Below are 18502 nucleotides of genomic sequence, written 5' to 3'. Positions count from 1 at the left end.
TGCTTGAATGATCCGTCAGTCTAGCTCAGTGTTGCTCCAGCCGGCTGCAGCTTTCCAGTGGCTCAAGGCCGAAAAGGTTCTTTCTGGCTACCTGACATTCTAGCTTCAACCTCAAGCATTTCTGAGGATGAGAATAGTTCAGCCAGGTAATTTTTATGTGCACTCAGTTGAAATTTCAATCTGGAACACTTTTTTCCCCCCAGCTGAAAAATTTTGGAGAGAGGCTTGGTAGGTCTGTTTCCCCCCCCTCATGTTTTCACTGTCATCTCTCCCTGTGAACCCCCTGAGAGTGGCTCTCTGTGGCTGGAGGGTGCCATTTAGAGAGGGGGGAGTGACTTCTGTGGGGTAAAAAAAATAGAAATAAGAGAGCAGAAGTTCTTGGCAGCTGAGGGGATTACGAACGCTGCCCCAGTAAGTGGGAAAGGGACTTTGCCCCTGCTTCTGGCTTCACCTTTGCTTGCCAAAACAGCCATTCTAGCTATATTGCTGCCTGCAAGCTGGCTTAAGTGGAGGATGCCATTTTAGTTGGGTGCTAAGTTTTATTGGATGCAAAACCACAGTGCATAGCCGATTTAAAAGCAGGTCTCGGTGTATTCTGCTTTCTCCCACTAATTAAAATTCTGGGTCCAGATGATCAATATTGTGTGACCTGTATACATTATGAGCACTTGCACCCTTCTTCTTTGTTTCCATTAATTTTTATTCTCAAGACATCATTTTAAATACTTTTTGATCTTGACAGTCATGGAGAAGGGCTCTGCAGGGCACTAAGCTGCCCCCCCCCCGCCAAGCACTGGACTTTTGATGCAAATCACACACACACACCCGGCTTCATCAGGCTTTGCTCACACACTTCTAAACATTTCTGCCATATGGACTAGAAACTTATTTAAAGTGAAATCTGAGATTCTCTGAATGCTGGATTTTGCACACTGATCCACATTCTTTCTGTATTCCCGTACTCCTGTAGAATTATGGTGTACACATGGGCTAGATTAAAGGACAAAAAAAATTAGGCTGGTAGAAAATAAGTGAACGTTTCACAGTTAAGAGGGCTTTGTGTACTCTTGCTCCCCCCCCCCAATTGGAAAAATCCAGAATCTGAAACAAGAGAAGTTGATTCCTCTGAGTTGTATAAATAGAAACATAACTTGCATATATTTGCTGATATGTAGCTTGTTCTTTCCTAATTCTGGGAAGATTTAGAAAAGGGCTGTGCAGGGTGCCAAAGCTCCCCCTCCCCCAACTGCTCCTCGCTGGCTTCTGAGATGTCCGCACACGTCCCAGTCGACCTTTTATAGGCACAAAGGCCAGCAAAACAAAACGCAGGGTGAGCTTCTCAGGATGCCGACTTCACTCCCCATTAGCGAATTCTCGCCCTGGGATTGTAAAGTGGCCGGGGACCGACATACCTAAGGGGCCGCCTTTCCCCATATGTTCCCCAACAGGCACTACGGTCGGGGATGCAACATCTCCTGGTGACCCCAGGTCTCAAGGAGGCCAGGCTTGCTGCGGCCAGGGCCTTTTCGGTGGTGTCTCCTACCTGGTGGAGTAAGCTCCCAGAGGAGATCCAGGTCCTGCGGGACCTTGTGCAGTTCTGCAGGGCCTGCAAGACGGAGCTCTTCCGCCAGGCTTTTGAGTAGGAGCTGCCACTACTTTTACCATCACGACCTTTACCATCATTACCAACTGGCCCTGTGAGGAGTGAACAGCAGCGCTGTGTGGAGCTGACACCATTGAACTGGGAGCACCATCTTTAAGATGCCATCTTTTTATTGAAGACTGATTGAAACATCTAGAGTACTTGTAATATTGTAAATGATTGTTTTGATGTTGTTTTTAACCTGTTTTATGTATTGGCATGTGCCCTATTTGTGAGCCGCCCTGAGCCCGCTTGCGGGGAGGGAGGGCTATACATTAAAATAATAATAATAAATAATAATAAATAAAAAATGAAGTGCACGACCCATTAGGTACTTTAAAGCTGGGAACTGGCCAGATCGACAGTGCAATAGCCTGTGCCATGGAGGTAGATGTGTGTGTTTTTATTTCTTGGAGGATGGGAGAAAAATAAGAGAGTTGCCCAGCCCGGCCCGGCCTTGCTTTCCATAGGGGCCTGCCCCTAAGGTACAGACACCCCCTGAAATGGAAAAAAATCTCTGCACGCTTAAGCAGTTAGCAAAACAGACTCCCCGCCCCCCATCAATCACTAGACTCTTGATATGAAATCAGCTGTGGTGACTCCTGGCTCTTGGGCCGTGTTAAAACATGGAGGGATGAGCTTAAAATTCTCAGGAGCGAATCTTTAGGACGCTTGGGGTCCCCACTCTCCATGGGAGGGGGAGATGCTGGTGGATATACAGGGAGATGAGAACTTAAATCCCTGTAGTTCTGTGCTGTGGGTTTGATGTTAATTAAGCCATAGGTACCGTAATTTCCCATTGCTCCATTAGCTTGTCTGCCTGAGAGAGGGCAGGATCTTCCAGCAGAGGGAAGAAAAGGGGGAAATATTGAAAGGGGCTGTGGAACGGACTTGGGTAGTGGTATGCAAATTGGGTGGGATTCAAAACAAACATTTCCGGAAATGCTTGGCAGGCCTTTGTGTGGCGGATACTTGTATAAGAGGCCAGGGTCCCTTGAGGGAGAGAACGCAGGAAGGATGCTCTGTGGGTATCAGCCACCCAACTGAGAACCAGTTTGGTGTAGTGGTTAAGAGCGCAGACTCTAATCTGGGGGAACCGGGTTTGGTTCCCCACTCTTCCACATGCAGCTGCTGGTGTGACCTTGGGTCATTTAGAAATTCCTTAAGAGCTGTTCTCTCAAGGGCAGTTCTCGAGAGAGCTCTCTCAGCCCCACCCGCCTCCCAGGGTGTCTGTTGTGGGGAGGGGAAGGGAAAGGAGTTTGTAAGCCGCTCTGAGACTCCTTTGGGTAGTGAAGGGCTGGTGTAAGTCCAGTCTCCTCTTCCTCCTCCTCTAAGGCACTTCTGTACTTCCTGCAGGCAGGACCAGGTCAAAGTATTTTGTTGAGGTCCCTGCTGTCTTCTTATCCCACCACTCCCCACCCTGCCGGATGTTATTGTACAGTGAAACAGATATTCCCTCTCACTCCATACAAGTGAATGGACTGGTACGAAAACTGTGTTGGAATAGGTCTGTTCCGAGTACCCAGGAGTGCCTCAGGGGTCTCAGACAGGGCAAATTGTGGTGGTGATGGAAAGTGCCGTCAGGTCACAGCCGACGTATGGTGACCCCCGTAAGGGTTTTCAAGGCAAGACACGTCCAGAGGTGGTTTTGCCACTGCCTGCCTCTGCACAGCAACCCTGAACTTCCTCGGTGGTCTCCCATCCAAGGACTAGCCAGGGCCGACCCTGCTTAACTTCCGAGATATGGTGGAATTGGCTAGCCTGGGCCATCCCAGGTCACGTAAAATCGTATCCTCCCCCCCTTTCAAGGGCTTTCCAGTTAGACCAGCCATTGTTCAGTTTAATGCTTCAGGCAACTGCCTGTTGGGTTGAGCTGGCTCTGCCAGAGTTTGACTGTTTTGTGGTTTGAGATCTGGAACTTTGTCTTCCTGTTTCATCCAGTGGGCTTTCGTAGGCCTTATTCTTTCACCGTAGTGTGTGTGTGTTGTTCTCTTACCATCTGGAAGATGAGGGAGTGAATTGAATATGCATACATAGGTAGTCGAGTTCCCCATATCAATTTTCATTCTGGAGCTGCAGAATAGATAGTTGCTGTACATCGGAGGTATACCTGCGACTCCTGTCCTAAGGGCTTTTACAGGTGTAACATTGCTGCTCATTCTTACATGTAAGAGAGGCTTTGGGCTTGGATCTTTTGTGTGATTGTTCTCTTGCTGTAGTGCATTGGGGCCAGGGAGGTTTGCCCACATGGAACTAATTGACTGTTGGTTCTCATATTATCTCCAGTAACTCTCCAAGGTCTCTAGCAAAGACCTTTCCTAACTCTGGGGGCTGAACCTTGACTATTCAAAAGTAGTTGCTCGACCACTAAGCCACAGCCTTGCTCTTCATAGCTTTGTCATCCTCCTTACCCATGATGGTGAACCCCACCCCCCTTTCCCATAGGGTGTTAGAAACAACCACAATGAGAGACCATAATGTGCAGTCAGTCTCTTGGTTGTAATTCTGCTTTAGTTGGATGCAGAACGTTGGTTTTTAACAGTTGAAATTGTCCCGGGAAGATGCATTGTTCCCCTATGATTATGTACACACATTACTCTCTCTTTCTTAATTTAAAATATTTGTCAACCTACCTTTCTCCCAAACCAGCTGGAACTTGCGAAGGTGGCTGTGTTGCTTCTGGACAAGCGGGCTCAGCAATTATTTTGACATGCTAGCAAAAATACGAGGTGCCAGGCTTACTTACCAGAGCCAGAAATGGGCTGCAGGAACGCACAGGGTGGGGCGGTCCCTCTTCCAAACAAACATTTGATTTTTTTTTGGGGGGGGGGGGAGAAATCCTTACTGGCTGGAGTTTGCTTGTGCCAGACCTGCTTCTTTTGTTCCAGGTGATCAGCCTTTCTGGGATCAGGAAGGGATCTTTCCCCAGGTCAGACCCGAGAACAACTCCTGCAGGATTTATTTATTTTCGGCATCCTCTCTCTTCCCCTTCCCTGGCACCTACTCTGCATGCATATCTGCTTGCTCAGGCAAGGGAGCAAAGTGAGATGCTTTTGTTGCAGCTGGTGGTTTTCAGAGGGTCAATTACAGCTGGCCGTGCTCAGGAGACGCCCTGTGCTGTAAGCTTCGCGAGTGGCTCCCTTATCGCGGTTCTGGCTTTCCACGCTGCTGGTTATTCTGAAAAGATCATCAATTTGCTGTCGTGGTGTGTTGCATATGATACCCAAATGCCGTTTCTGATAGAGGGTAGAGGAAAGGCTCATCCATTTGAAAATTGCACACGAGAGGAGGAATGGCAATTTACCCAGAAAGGGGTAGCTGGAATATCAAACCTTCTTAAGCTTTTACAGTCAAAAGGGGCAGGAAGTTGGTCTGTGTTTGTGACTTTGCTCTCCAGCTCGGGCTGTTCCAGTTTGTGTTGTTAATGTTTCTTGCTGTGTCTTGCCTTCCCTTGTTGGTGTGGAAGTTTTTGGCCTGTGCTTCCCCTGGCTGTGCTATGCCAGTTGGGAAGGAAAACGCCTTGCTTAAGAACCGGTGGCATGCCTGCTGCCATTTGTAAAGACGGATAACTAGACAGAATGTGCGAGTATATTTGATATTTGGTTTACAGCCATTTGCAGCCAGGACGCATTAAAGACTTCGGTGTGTCTTTGGAAGGCGTTTAAACTTTGAATATTGGACCCAACCATCTCTAGCCATATTGAAAACCAGTAAAAAAAAAAGCTTCCTTCAGTTTCACAACTGGCTTGCCTTTGGAGGAAGGCTATTTTTCAAGGACCCAGCGCTCTCCTGTTGAAGGCAGGTGAATTCTACTGGAACAGGCCAGTGGGTTATCTAGTCCAACATCTGGTGCCCCTGGAAGGGGAATGGCAGGGTTGCCTAGCCTGGCTACCAGTGGGAGGGGAGGTGAGGTGAGTAACTGTGGGGGTGGGGAATCTCTGTTGCCACGCAGTGATGTAACTTCTGGAAGCGCTGGCCTTGCACTGGTGTGACACTCTGTCTCTTGCCTCAATTCCGGTACAATGTTGGCAATTCCAGGTCGTGCCAAAAATGATGTCATTGTGCAGCGACGAAGATAGCTGCCTCCATGTTTTGCTAGCCTGCTTCTGCCCACCGACTGGATGAGTGTTATTGGGCACCAGCAACAATTGCCGGGAGTTTGCCTGCCATTAGCCGGTCCCTGGTAGGCCTAGGGAAGTGGAGGGACACAGAGGCCCCAAGCTGGCTTTCAGGAACCTGGTATTCAGAGGCACTCTGCCCTGCAAAATGGAGGTTCCTGAAAACTGCTGGACCTTCGGCAGACCCCACGGCTTTTCTGTTACAGTTCTAAGAATCCCTTTCCTTTGAAGCAGGTAAGTTCTCCATATTTACCAAGAAGAATTTATAACAACATGTTCCCCTAAAATTGCAAACTGGTTTTCAGATAAAGGTAGGCTGGGGCCACCGAAGTTTGTTTATTTCCACTTCAGCTTTCCAGCAGGATTCACCCAGTGGCTCCTGATCCAGGGCACTGTTATTGGCGTATGTGGGCTTAGCGAGTTGCTCGTTCCATTCTTCATCAAAGAGCAAATTACGATCGAAGCCAGTTATATCAACTTTGTGCTCTGGCTGTTCACAAGACAAGACTGTGTTACGAAAACCGATGGATGGAGCCAGACTGTCGTGTCTTTTGCATAAGCATTTACATGAGCATGATCCAGCTGAGCCAAAAGTTAAACACTGTGCAGTCCCATTGCATCTCAGTAGGAGAGATTTAAACATAGGCTTTATCATTTAACTTTTGGCTGGACCATTCTTTGTGGCTTTATTTCAGTCGGTCTGAGTGTTGCTTCTCGTTTCTCTTGCCAATGATCCGGTGATGACAGGGGAAGATGGGACAGCATACAGCCTTTGGTGTAATGAGCCAGGGGAGTTGTTTGCGGCTCTTCCGTTTTAACTTCCCTTTCAGTGGATGGCAGAGCAAAACACAAGACTGAAACTTGACGGCCCTTCTCCTAAACTATGTTTGTTTATTTACTCAAGTTATAGCCCACCTTTCTTGCTGGGACTCAAGATGGATTACAAAATATAGAAAACAATTCAGTTGGACAACGTAAAAGATCCAGTAAATGATGCAGTAGGACTACAGAATTGGAAAATAATGCAAAGGAAAAAACTGTTTTAGGCATGACAATCTGTAATGCAGAAAGCAGATTACAAATGTAGAAGACCATTCAATAGACACAAGGTGATAGGCACAACAAACCTTGCAACAGATGGTTCCCTTACGAAAGCAACCTTTCGAACTATTCCAATTATACTGCTTTCCCTTGAATTAAATCCCGAATCATTTCTGACATCCATGAGGGTGGGGAGAAATTTTACTCTGCCGCTGCCTCACAGTATGATGTCATGTGATCCTATCTTTTCTGTCTCTGCTTCTGCTCACCCCAGCTGTAAAATGGGTGCACCACCAGCCCAAGAGCTGCAAAGATTGGCTTGTTCTCTTCTTTGTTTTTTTGCATGCATGTCTATGGGTGTGTGTGATGTGCTTCTGGTCGCATTGCAGGGGAGGGGACACAGTACCACTAGTTACAGGATACCATTGACTTTCTCTTGCTCTGTTTCCTTTTTGCTGATGCTGGAGGGCTTTTTCTGGCATCCAGGGGAAAAAACAAAATCTTTTGACTCGTTTAAAGAAACAAACAGCTTTCTGGAATTCAGGCCGATCAGCTTGCTTTTTGTGGATTAGGTAGAATCTTATTGGCTCAAATATGAGGGAAGACTATCCAAAGCTCTTTTGAAAAGACCCCATACCAAGTTTTGACGTTAAAGGTCTCCCTTAATGGTCCTCTGATGTTAAAAGAGAGGATACACATCATAATGGAGTTGTTGGGTTGCATCTTGCAGATCTGCTCTGCTGATGGCGAAATCTTCCCTGATCCAAGAGTCCTTCTGCATGGACTCCTTGAAGGAGTTACTCTGACTGCTGTTAGTAGAACAGATGTGTGGGATCCAACCCCACTGATTCTTATTGTTTTATATAATGCATTTTGGAATGTACACGCAGTCCTCTTGAGACACAACATCTTGCTACTAGTCCGTAAGAGTCGGGTTTTTAAAAACTATCTTGTGATTAAAATTTTGTTCTTTAAAAAAAAAAAACCAACGAAAGAGAAATTTAACGGACAATGTGTAGATGAGGACTGTACCCACATGTCTCAAAAATTATCTGTGTTTTTGTAAAATGTGTTACACAATCATCAGCTCCATTGTTGCCCTGTAGCAATGTTGTGATACAGCAAGATGTAAAGCTGCTTGCAGTCAAGTTATCACATTGGTATCAGTGGGACTTCAGCCTGACTTTCTCTGGCTTGGGTCCTGTACCCTTGGGGAAGACCTTTAGTGTTCCAGACAACATGGGTCACTTTTATGAAGTGAGACATTTTTTCATAACACCTTTTGGGGAGCTGTTTCCTCATCTTTGTGACACTGGATAGGTGAAGAGCTCTCATTCCTGAACAGCATGGATCCTGTCTTAAAATATGTGTTGAAACCCTTAGCCTAACGCAAATATGATTTTTTGGCTTCTATGAATATAACCTGCTCCATACACCGGCTTGAATGTCAATTCTGATTTTAATGCTTAGTAAAATTGTTTAATGATGGCTTTTGCTAACCAATCTAAAATTAACTGTGGTTGTTTAATTACAGAGGGAACATACCCACGCTCAACAGGTACAGTAAACTATCCTCTTTTTAGATCTGAAAAAGAAAAAAAAATAGTTTTTTTTAGAAGAATGTAGTTTTAACTCTTTCTTTTTCTTCTTCTTAGTTTGGTTTAACAATTTAACCTTTATTTTGTGTTTGGGTGGGGGGGGAAATCAATTTTCTTACCCGGAACCATAACACATACTTTTCTTCCTCCTCTCCTTTGTGGTGGTTTTTAACTCCTTCCCCCTCCCTCCATTTCTTCCATCCCTCTCCTCACTTGTACATATTTGAAAAGCACTTTGCACCCAACCAAGCTACCAAACTAACCTAACATGCTCATGGGCTCAGCTTCCCCGCTTTGCAGAATGATTTTACACCATAACCCTTTTTTAGTCATTACATTTTCTTGCATGGAAAATCGTGGCTCTGGGACGTGTGTTCCAAAGCTGCAAATAGGCACATTGCCCTTTTCACACAAAACATGATTGCACGCATTGGAAAGCGCATGTGCTGTGCCTTCTCCCCATGTGTCCAAAAAAATGTAATGACTGGAAAGGGTTCTTGAACCAAAAGAATCTAGGCGTGGGTCTGCTTCCTTATGCCCCTTGGTTTTTGACATCTTCCCTGGCACTTACCTTTCAAGGTTCCCAGGGGAGTAAGCATTTAGTTTTGAATTAGATATCTGCAGGTGATTGCACAAAGCTGCTTTAGAGTGACGCTGTTAGTCCATCTAGTGCTGTGTAGTTGTCTGCTCTGACTGATGGAGGCTGTCCCTGTTTCAGGCAGCTGTCCTGCTAGTTGAGAAGCAGCTCTTTAAGGTCTGGAGGAGTGGCTCCCCCCCTTACAAAATACACCCGCTACTCAAGAGCTTTCGAGCAGAGACCCACAGAGGATTGAGTGCCAGTTTGGTGTAGTGGTTAAGTGTGTGGACTAATCTGGGAGAACCAGGTTTGATTCTCCACTCCTCCATTTGCACCTGGCTGGACGACTTTGGGCAAGCCGTAGTTCTGGCACAGCTGTTCTTGAAAAAGAGTAGTTTCTGTCAAGAGCTCTCTCAGCCCTGCCTACCTCACAAGGGTGTCTATTGTGAGAAGGGGAAGGGATAGGAGTTTGTAAGCCGCTCTGAAACTTCTTTGGTATTGAAGGGCGGGGTATAAATCCAATCTCCTCCTCTTCTTCTTCTTGAGCATGGCAGCCTCTTGCGGACCGGAGTACGTGTTCTACCCTTGAGCCACCTTCCAGCTTTAGCTAGATTTGAGTCCAGTAGCACGTTTGAAACCAGCAATATCTTCCAGGCATAAGCTTTCAAGAGCCAAGGGTGTAAGCTGTCAAGAGTCAGGTCTGACCAGGGGAGCTCGGACTCTCAAAAGCTCCCACTCCTCCAAAAGGTTGTTGGTCTGAGGTGCGACTGGAATCGAATCCGGCTGTTCTCCTGCAGTCCCACACAGCTGCCCTCCTGAAACTCCTCTAGCTTTAGTTCGTTTCCCTGGTTGCAGGCAGGAAGCAGGCAAGGGAGAAGTGGGGGGAGATTGCGTTGACCCAAGGCCGCATCAATCATATTCACAAGTTCAAGGGGCCCCAAGCATGTTACAGGCAAGAAGATATTTATAGCCTCACCTGCGAAAGCGACCTTGGGTGCGGGAGGCAGCGATAGCCTGGTGCTGTTCTGGTGTCTCGAGGTGATGGTGATGCTTCTGAATTTGCCGATGCTTTTACCCTCCACGTTTGTCACCAATCAGCTGATGGAGTGGGAGTGTGAACTTTACATGCATTAGCAGATGTCTGTTCTCCTCCCCCCTCCACCCCTCCCATTCTCTAAATGACAACAAATCATCATGGGTCTTCAAGACGGACAGACGTGGTAACTTGGGGAGGGGAGGATACTTTGCTCTTTTTCCTCACCTTTGCAGATTTTAAACTGCAATTTTGCAAACTCGGGTAGGACCCAAAAAAAGGCTTTAAAAGCCTTAAAATGGCAATTCTTGGGCCTCCCTGGATCATGTAGCAATGTTTTGTTTGAGTCCAATTGCAGTCTTCTGCCTAAATCCAAGGACCCGTCCTTATTAAATTATATTCCTGTGTCCTGTTGGTTTATATTAAAGTATTTTAGAGCACATCTGCCTGTTGTTAATTTTGGAAGCTTGGTGCACACTTAAAGGCACTTGCTTTCCCACTTCTCTACAAGTGATAGTGACCTTTGGACACGCCAACCCACCTGTCTCACTCACATGGCCCATAAGGTCATTGTGGGACAAGCAAGATCCATTTAGCACAGCTTCCTTCCTGTTCTCCAGTGTCTGGGAGAGAAAGCATTCTGCATTTCCCAGTGATGATTCTAGTGCATTTAGTTGGTCCACGGCCAGACACTGAAGGGCCACTTTCCATGGAGGTAAGGGGTGGTGGTGGGCCAGTATTCAAACCCACATGCACTTTCTCTGTCGGCCAGGCATACACTTCTGGCACCAGTAACTCCTGTGGGCCCAGATTTGGCTAGTTGCTCACTCCCTCAGTTCAGGGCTGCAGCACTGAACAAAGAGTTTGGCTTTGATGTGGAGAGACTCTCTCAGAATACAAAAGGTAGAGGCTCACCAAACTGTGCCACTTAAAGTAGGATTTCAAAGAAGAGAGATGCTGTACTCAAGGTATCTCTCTCCTGAGACAGGCTGTGTCCTAACATGAGCCATGCTGTTGGGCTGCATCCCTCACTCTCTCCTTCATACCTGCCTGTCCTTGGTCACTGCCCTTCTGATCAGAAGCTAAGGACCATTGTCCCTTCACCATTATGAGCATGGAATCAGCATTCACGGCTGGGCCCGAGCAGCTCTCTTGGGTGTCCTTGGGTGCCTTCCTCTGTTTCTGGGTTTTTTTTTCCTTTGCTTCCTAGTGTTTCTTAAGATAGTGGCCTGTTGGTCTTTGGCCTAAGACAACTTCCAATGTTTCTTAAACACTACTCTTTAAAGCCAATGAAAATGGATGACGTTAAGAGAAAGGCAGCTGCTAATTTAAAATAATGTGAATTCTTTAGTTCTGTCCTGTGTTTGGGATGCTAAATGGGATTTATGGGGCAGCCTAATGTATCAGTTGTCCTGTCATTCTACACCAGGATGTTCAAGTAAAGAGGAGCCCAGTATGTTCCCAGAATGGCTTAAATTATATTCCAAAGCAGTGACTCCCACGTACCACCCACCACTGAAAATGGCAGCCTGGTTTCTAGATTGTCTCCCGTTGTGGTGTTGGGAGGATGAGGGACTGGTACACAGCTGCCGTTTTCTGCAGCAGCTGTGTGTTTAGTGCAACTCCTAATCTAGCCCTCGAGGAATGACATCCATGGGGATGGTCGGCCTCATCGTACGAATGGTCCTTTAAAGACTATCCAGTTGTCTAAATGCAACTTGTTTGCAGTGCGTAGCCCCTCCCGCCAATTAAAAAAAAGTGGGGAAGCTAGTTTGTCCAATTAGACACTGTTTGCCGTTGTTTCTAAACATGTTTCAGTATAATATAGTTAGACATTTGTGTGGATGTGTGTTTGTAACCTGTTGTCCCTAAAGATTTACTAAACCTTTCAAGCTACAATCCACTTGTTATTTATAATCTATAACTTATTTAAAAAAATCAAACACGTCTGCTATCCAGATATGTCACACTAACAGCGGTGTTAGCGATTCATAGCCTAGGTACGTAAAAATGAAAACAGCTTGGAGATTATTAGATCATAAATGATATTGAATTACTCGAAAGGGGGAGGGGAAAATGTTATTTAAAATGAAAATGGAGTATTTTATGCTGTAACCCTGCATGTAGTTAAGACTTGTGCATAGTTAACGACTGAAGTTAATGGCTACAGTTCAGCCCAAACAGCCAAGAGCACTATGGTTATTATGGCAGACTGTCTTGAGCCAACACCCACTTTATCCACTGTATGAGGTGTTACCCCTCAGTTGGCAGAAAACGATTGAGGAGGGTGCAAGCAGAACGCTTGGGTGGGAGATAGAACTGCAAAAAAGGAAGAAGTCAGCCATACAAAAGAGAGGTGTATGTTGTTACTGTGTGGAGAGCAGATGAAAAGAAGATTTAGCCTTGAGTAGTTGTGGACCTCTTGTAATTAGGGGTGAATGGGCCAAGTTAGTTTTGTGTACATCAGCCTCTAATAAGGGATAAGTTGCTTTCTGCCATGAGATAGGTTAGTGGTCCATTCAGTGTTCAAATTCTGTGGAAGTGAAAAATCTAGCGAAGCAGATACCTATCTAAATCTGCACATGCACAGGAATTGTGCTATATATGGTTTTTGTAGAAAAGCAGTATGTACATTTATTTATAAATGTATTTCAACCCAGAAGCTTCTAATTGGGTTTTTAAGGCAGAAGCAAAATGCTGAATCTTGACTTCCGGTCTATGGATTGGCGATGGCGGTCGCTCTCCCCAGAGCTTGGGGAGGCAATTAGCACACCATCGGCATGGAGGAAGTTAGCCCGCCACCTGCATGGAGGGGTGCCACCTCAAGTGGCACTCCTACGGAGCCTTTGTGAAAGGCTCCAGGCCAGAGAGCTTTGAGGGATAGCCTCTTCGACGGCTTGCTGCTGGAGAATCGAGGCTTCTCTCCGCTATGACAGGCCTACCGATGAGTTGCCTTAGGGCACAAACTAACTTGACCGGCACAAGCGCGGGAGACTGAGCGGAACAACGATTGATGTGAGCGAGGTCAGGAATGTGACCAACAATGAACGTGAGTTCTAATTAAACGAACTTTGATAAATGGCATCCCCCCTCCCCGTGGGAAAAGTGGAGGGCAAAGAGGGACGCCTCTGAAGCGCAAGGAGAGATAAACCCAGCAAAGGAGTGGGAGGAAGAAGAAGAAGAAGAAGAAGAAGAAGAAGAAGAAGAAGAAGAAGAAGAAGAAGAAGAAGAAGAAGAAGAAGAAGAAGAAGAAGAAGAAGAAGATAAATTGTTCTGGACTTTAATAGCAAAGGGATTGAATTAGGGTTGCCAGCCTCCAGGTGGGGCCTGGAGATCTCCCGCTTTTACAACTGATCTCCAGTTGACAGAGATCAGCCCCCCTGGAGAAAATGGCTGCTTTGAAGGGTGGACTCTATGGCATTGCACCATGTTGAGGCCCCTCCCTAAACCCCGCCCTCTCCTGGATCCACCCCCAAAGTCTCCAGGTATTTTCCAACCTTGACCTGGCAACCCTAGATTGAATACAAAGTTTCTTGTACCTTGCCACATTCCAGCAGCTGTTTGGGTAGCCTTCTTGGAGAGATTGTGGTGAGATTTGCAAGAAGACAGACCAGAGATGCTATATTAAAGGCAACTTCAGCAACTCCACTGAAATTTGAGAATACAATTATCAAGACTTTAAAAGACATTCCATTTGAAATTCGTCAGAAGAGAGAGCTACAAGGAGTTAATTACTTTTTTTCAAACAAACGGTATACTGTACAGGTGAGCGATTCCTGAGGTGTCATCTTTAAAATCAACGATAGAAGGGAGAAGATACTCCATCTTCAAAGCCAAGGAATTCTTGAAACGCCAGCTGGGATCGGGGGAAGAAACTAAGTCAAGTGACTCAGCTGCCTCGGGAACGGATGAGGACTCTGCTGCAGAAGCGGGTGCGGGAGCAATGAAAACTGTATATGATTTTAGAGACAGAAAGCCGAAGTAAGGGCAGAAGGACTCTGATAAATGGCTCTTTGAAATAAAGAAGATGCTCAGAAAGTTCTCTCATAATAACTAATTTACTAATATAGAACAGTGTGAAAAACAAGAACTCTACAAGTATATTTTTTTACTAACTCTTTTAATACTAATATTAAGGTTAACATAAAGGGGGTCTCCCACTCTTTGGTTTTTAGTTAGTGTGGGTTTCTTTCCTTTATCCATAGTTGTAGTTCCCCTTCCTATATTTTTCTTTGTAGTTTGTAGTCTTATTGAAAAAATAAAAATACCCCTCTGGGGGTTTAAAAAACAAACAAACCAAAACCAAAATGCTGAATCTTGAAATACCTGTATTTTTTATGCCTCTGAATGACTGGTATTTTAATTTGAAAAGTTTGACATATTATATGAATTGTATCATAAAATGAAAGGGAGTTCAGTGGATCCTGGGGTTACTGATCAGCCATCCTACTTGTGACATGGGGGAATATTTTTAAAAAGTTCTGTTTCTAAAGAAATTTCTCTGATCTTTATCTTGCCGTTAATTGTTCTTAAAAAAACGAGAGAGCCCAATGCAAAACAATTCAGCAGTGTTGTCTGGAATAAGAAACAGCAATAGCCTGTACTTCCAAAGCAATTGTGAAAAGCACAGCAGCCATTGGATATGCTCTAAAGCTCCACATGGTTTTGGTGCGTACATGGGAGCTCCGTTCATGTACGTGGGATGCTCCAAAACACTGAGGACAAGGAAGAACCTCTGCATATTTATTTATTTAATTTATATCCCACCCTCCCTGCCGAAGCAGGCTCAGGGCAGCTTACATAAAATATTTGGAGCTCCACAGACTCCTCGGAACCCACATGCACAAACTGGATCACAGAAATTGTGTATCATGTCCCTGTGGGCCATTTCTGTAGGAAGCTACTTGAATGGTATTCCAAAGTCTCAAATTGCATCAGAAATGACCTGTTGAATGGCCATCCTGGGGCTTTGTGTTAGCAGGCAGTTAGATGAGAAGGGTTGGGTAGCAATCCCCATTTGTTTGCTGTCTGATGGCCAATTTTGATGCTTCCTTGAGCTCTTAAGAAGCACCGAGCTGGTAAAATATCTGCAGTTCTGTGGAGTGGAACACTCATTCTAGTGATCGGCATCTAATTCTGGCTCTTCTATAACTTAGTAGCCATTAAAGTCATTTTTTCACTCCTCCTGAACCCCCTGAATACCTCGATGGCAAATTTGTAAACCATCTAATGTGGCTTCTTTCCAAGAATTCAGTGGTTAACTTAACATCACTAAAGGGCATTGAAATACATGTACATGTAAGCTTACAGAGCTATTGTTCTGCCATGTAGAATGCAAACGAAGAAAGAAGACTGTGAAAAATGACGCTAATAAAGATAATAAATATCCTTCTATATTGTTCTTAAGACTTTCTATAGAATGCCAATATACAACACTCACAAATTCTACACTTATTAATACAAAGATCTTATTATAAATTCACAATTATACAAATTATCAAATTCATAAGTCCACGAATCCAAATCCTAACAAAGATTCCAGATAAGTCTACCAGGGAAAGAATGGCATTCCTCCTCCCCCCCCCCCAGCCATCCCTTCTGGTTTTTCCTTGAAGCTTAGCCAGGCAAATCTCTGAAGAGACGCATCAGTTCTGCTCTGTATGAAACCGATCTAGTGATTTGTTGTTGAGTTCTCATTCTATACATGTGACTTCGATGTAGGTTTCTACATAGTTTTAGTTCTAAACATGGCAGCCTTTGTAACTGTTTATCTTAGCCCTCTCTCCTAATATGCCTTCTGGTTTGGACTGTCGTCTAGAATGTCCTTCTCTTCCAACCTCAACCATTATGGGATGGTCCATGTAGCCAGTGTGAGTGATGTTCTCTTGGACAACTCGTTCACCCCGCCATGCCAACGGATGGGTGGGATGGTCTCCTTCCGGACGTTTGAAGACTTCGTCAGGTAAGCAGGTGATGAGGGGCACTGGGGGGGGGGAGTGAGAAGCATCGATGACGGTACCTCTGAGGTCTTCCCCTCTCTCTTTTGGCCGGTTTCTTTGTTCTTGGCCACTTCTGATGCCCTTAGTTCCCATGTACAACCTGTGGCCTGTCTAGTTGCGTGGGGCAGTTGTCAACAAAACTGAAGTGGGGTAGAACATGTCCAAATTGGGAGGGAGCTAACAGACACCAGAGAGACATTGGTTCCAAAGGATACATTGTGCTAAAAACCTTCAGAAATAAGGTTTTGTTTTTGTTTTGCGGTTTGGTCTCCTCCCTCCTAGTGTCAGAGTGCACAACAAATAGAATGTGTATCTGCGGGGGGGGGGGGACAAAGGAGGCTGAACAGCTGCCTGGCTGTCCCCCATTAGTAAGATAGATTCTCCTCCCATTTCCTCCTTTATGCACACATGAAGTCTTGTGCTAGTAATGCTGGATTTGGAGCTTTGGGGCATATTGTGTCTAGCCATTCCAGAGAGTTTGAATTCCACACTACTGTCCTTTTGTAGAATATGCAGAACGGAACTGTTTGACAGGGTATTTTTATAAGTAGTGCTTTTGTAAGTTTTTACGCCTGAAATTGTCTTATTGTATGTATTTTATTGTATTCATGGCTTATTTACGGTAATATTTGTCATGTCCCAGTTTGGTGTAGTGGTTAAGTGCACGGACTCTAATCTGGGAGAACCGGGTTTGATTCCCCACTCCTCCACTTGCAGCTGCTGGATGACCTTGGGCAAGTCGTAGTTCTGTCAGAGCTGTCCTTGAAAAAGAGCCGTTTCTGTCAGAGCTCTCTCAGCCCCACTTACCATACAGGGTGTCTGTTGTGGGGAGGGGAAGGGAAAGGAGTGTGTAAGCCGCTCTGAGACTCCCTTTGGTAGTGTACGCAACTATAAATAAAGGAAGGAAATAAATAAAAATTGGTCACATCGCTGCCAGCTTCTGCTACTTTTGTTTTCTCTCTCTCTCTCTCTCTCTCTCTCTCTCTCTCTCTCTCTCTCTCTCTCTCCTGTTCTTAGGCTGTTTGATGAAGTGATGGGGTGCTTCTGTGACTCTCCTCCACAAAGCCCCACCTTCCCTGAGGCAGGCCACCCGTCCTTGTATGATGAAGATAAGGTATGATGTTGTCTTTCCTTTTGCCATAATGTCGTCTAGGGGCTGTTTGATTGTGGGGGGCATGCAGGGAGAAGAGGTAGACCGTATATTTTGTGAACAGTCTTGCAAACTGTCTCCAGAATTTACCAAAGGGCTTTCCACTTTTGTGGTATAGAGCCACAATAATTATTCCAATAAGTGAGAATCTGAGTCAGTTTTGCTCCTAAACCAATTAAAAGATAATATGCATGTTCCTTCCTCGTGCTCTGTGTCTTTTTATGTGCTTGAACTGTTTCCACTGGTCTGTTTTGAACTTCAGAGTGCTAGAGAGGAGCCCATTCACATCCTGAACGTTGCCATTAAGACCGATTGTGACATCGATGATGAAGGCCTGGCGGCCATGTTCAGAGCGTTTACACAGAGCAAGGTGAGGAGAGAGTCTTTATCCCTTGGGCTTGCTCCTCAAGACTGTTGGCGAGCAGCTCCCCTTGTCTAAGCCATGCTCATGAAGTAGGGTTGCCAGCCTCCGGGTGGGTCAAACAACAAATATGTACACTACAATAACCTTATTTATAAGCCAAAGTGTTCTGTATGTTCCATCTTATAAAGTGCATTGTGTATTATTCATAACTAGAAATAATGCCAGTTGCGGAAATAAATACAACGGGATCTAGAAAGAGGCTCTGGGAGAGTGCTCTGGCTTTGGGCAAACAGTGTCAGTTTCCTGTGGCGACCTCAGCAGGGTTTAATGACAGAGTCCACTGTTTTCTCCAGAGGGACTGATCTCTGCTACCTGAAGAGCATTTGTATGTTTGAGTTATCTGTAGCCCTCACCTGGAGAGTGGTAACCATTGTTACCCATTCTCCTCTCCCCTATGAGGTATGTTATGCAAATGAAAATCCCAACTGCCTTGCGGGGGGGGGGGAGTTTGAGGTGTGGAATGGACTGAAGTCCAATCAGCTTCCATATGCAAAAGACCAGGTTGTCGCAGCAGTTGTGGTGTGGGCGGGACCCGGGCTTTGCCTTCTGATTGGTGGCGATATATGCTGAGGAGCAGTGCCATCAGCCATACACTAAAGGAGTGCATTTTAGAATTAGAACTTTGGCACCCACTATTCAAATATATATAAGGAGAGATATTCTAAAACAGGTATATATTCATTACATGCATGTAATACACCTGTTTTGGAATATTATGAATAACAAGAAGGGGGACCCGCGATACTTGTGGGGGGGGGAGACGCTCCACGGGAGGAGAAGGAAGCAGCTGCAAGTGAGCCTTCTCCCCTGTCCCCCCCCATCCCCAGCACCCACGGCGAGGCCTCACCTCAGCCCGCCAAGCTTCCCCCTTCCCTAGCGGCGGCCGGGGGGCCCCGCCGGCCCCCCCCACCCCCCCCCCC

The 18502-nt window shown here is 45.6% G+C and overlaps 1 protein-coding gene across 1 annotated transcript in view; it reads left to right on the top strand.

The window, feature by feature from the left end:
• ACACA (acetyl-CoA carboxylase alpha) overlaps positions 1-18502 on the top strand; it is a 297952-nt gene that overhangs the window by 118304 nt on the left and 161146 nt on the right. Inside the window, exons 29-32 of the mRNA XM_015420510.1 lie at positions 8336-8359; positions 15828-15971; positions 17026-17122; positions 17421-17528. Coding sequence (XP_015275996.1) covers positions 8336-8359; positions 15828-15971; positions 17026-17122; positions 17421-17528 — 373 coding nt within the window. The remainder of the gene's footprint in view (positions 1-8335; positions 8360-15827; positions 15972-17025; positions 17123-17420; positions 17529-18502) is intronic.

The sequence above is a fragment of the Gekko japonicus genome, unplaced genomic scaffold (genome assembly GCF_001447785.1).
Source record: "Gekko japonicus isolate JY-2015 unplaced genomic scaffold, Gekko_japonicus_V1.1 scaffold534, whole genome shotgun sequence".
Taxonomy (NCBI): Eukaryota; Metazoa; Chordata; class Lepidosauria; order Squamata; family Gekkonidae; genus Gekko; species Gekko japonicus.
The sequence above is the reverse complement of the archived record's forward strand: the minus strand, read 5'-3'. Positions and strand labels throughout refer to the sequence as shown.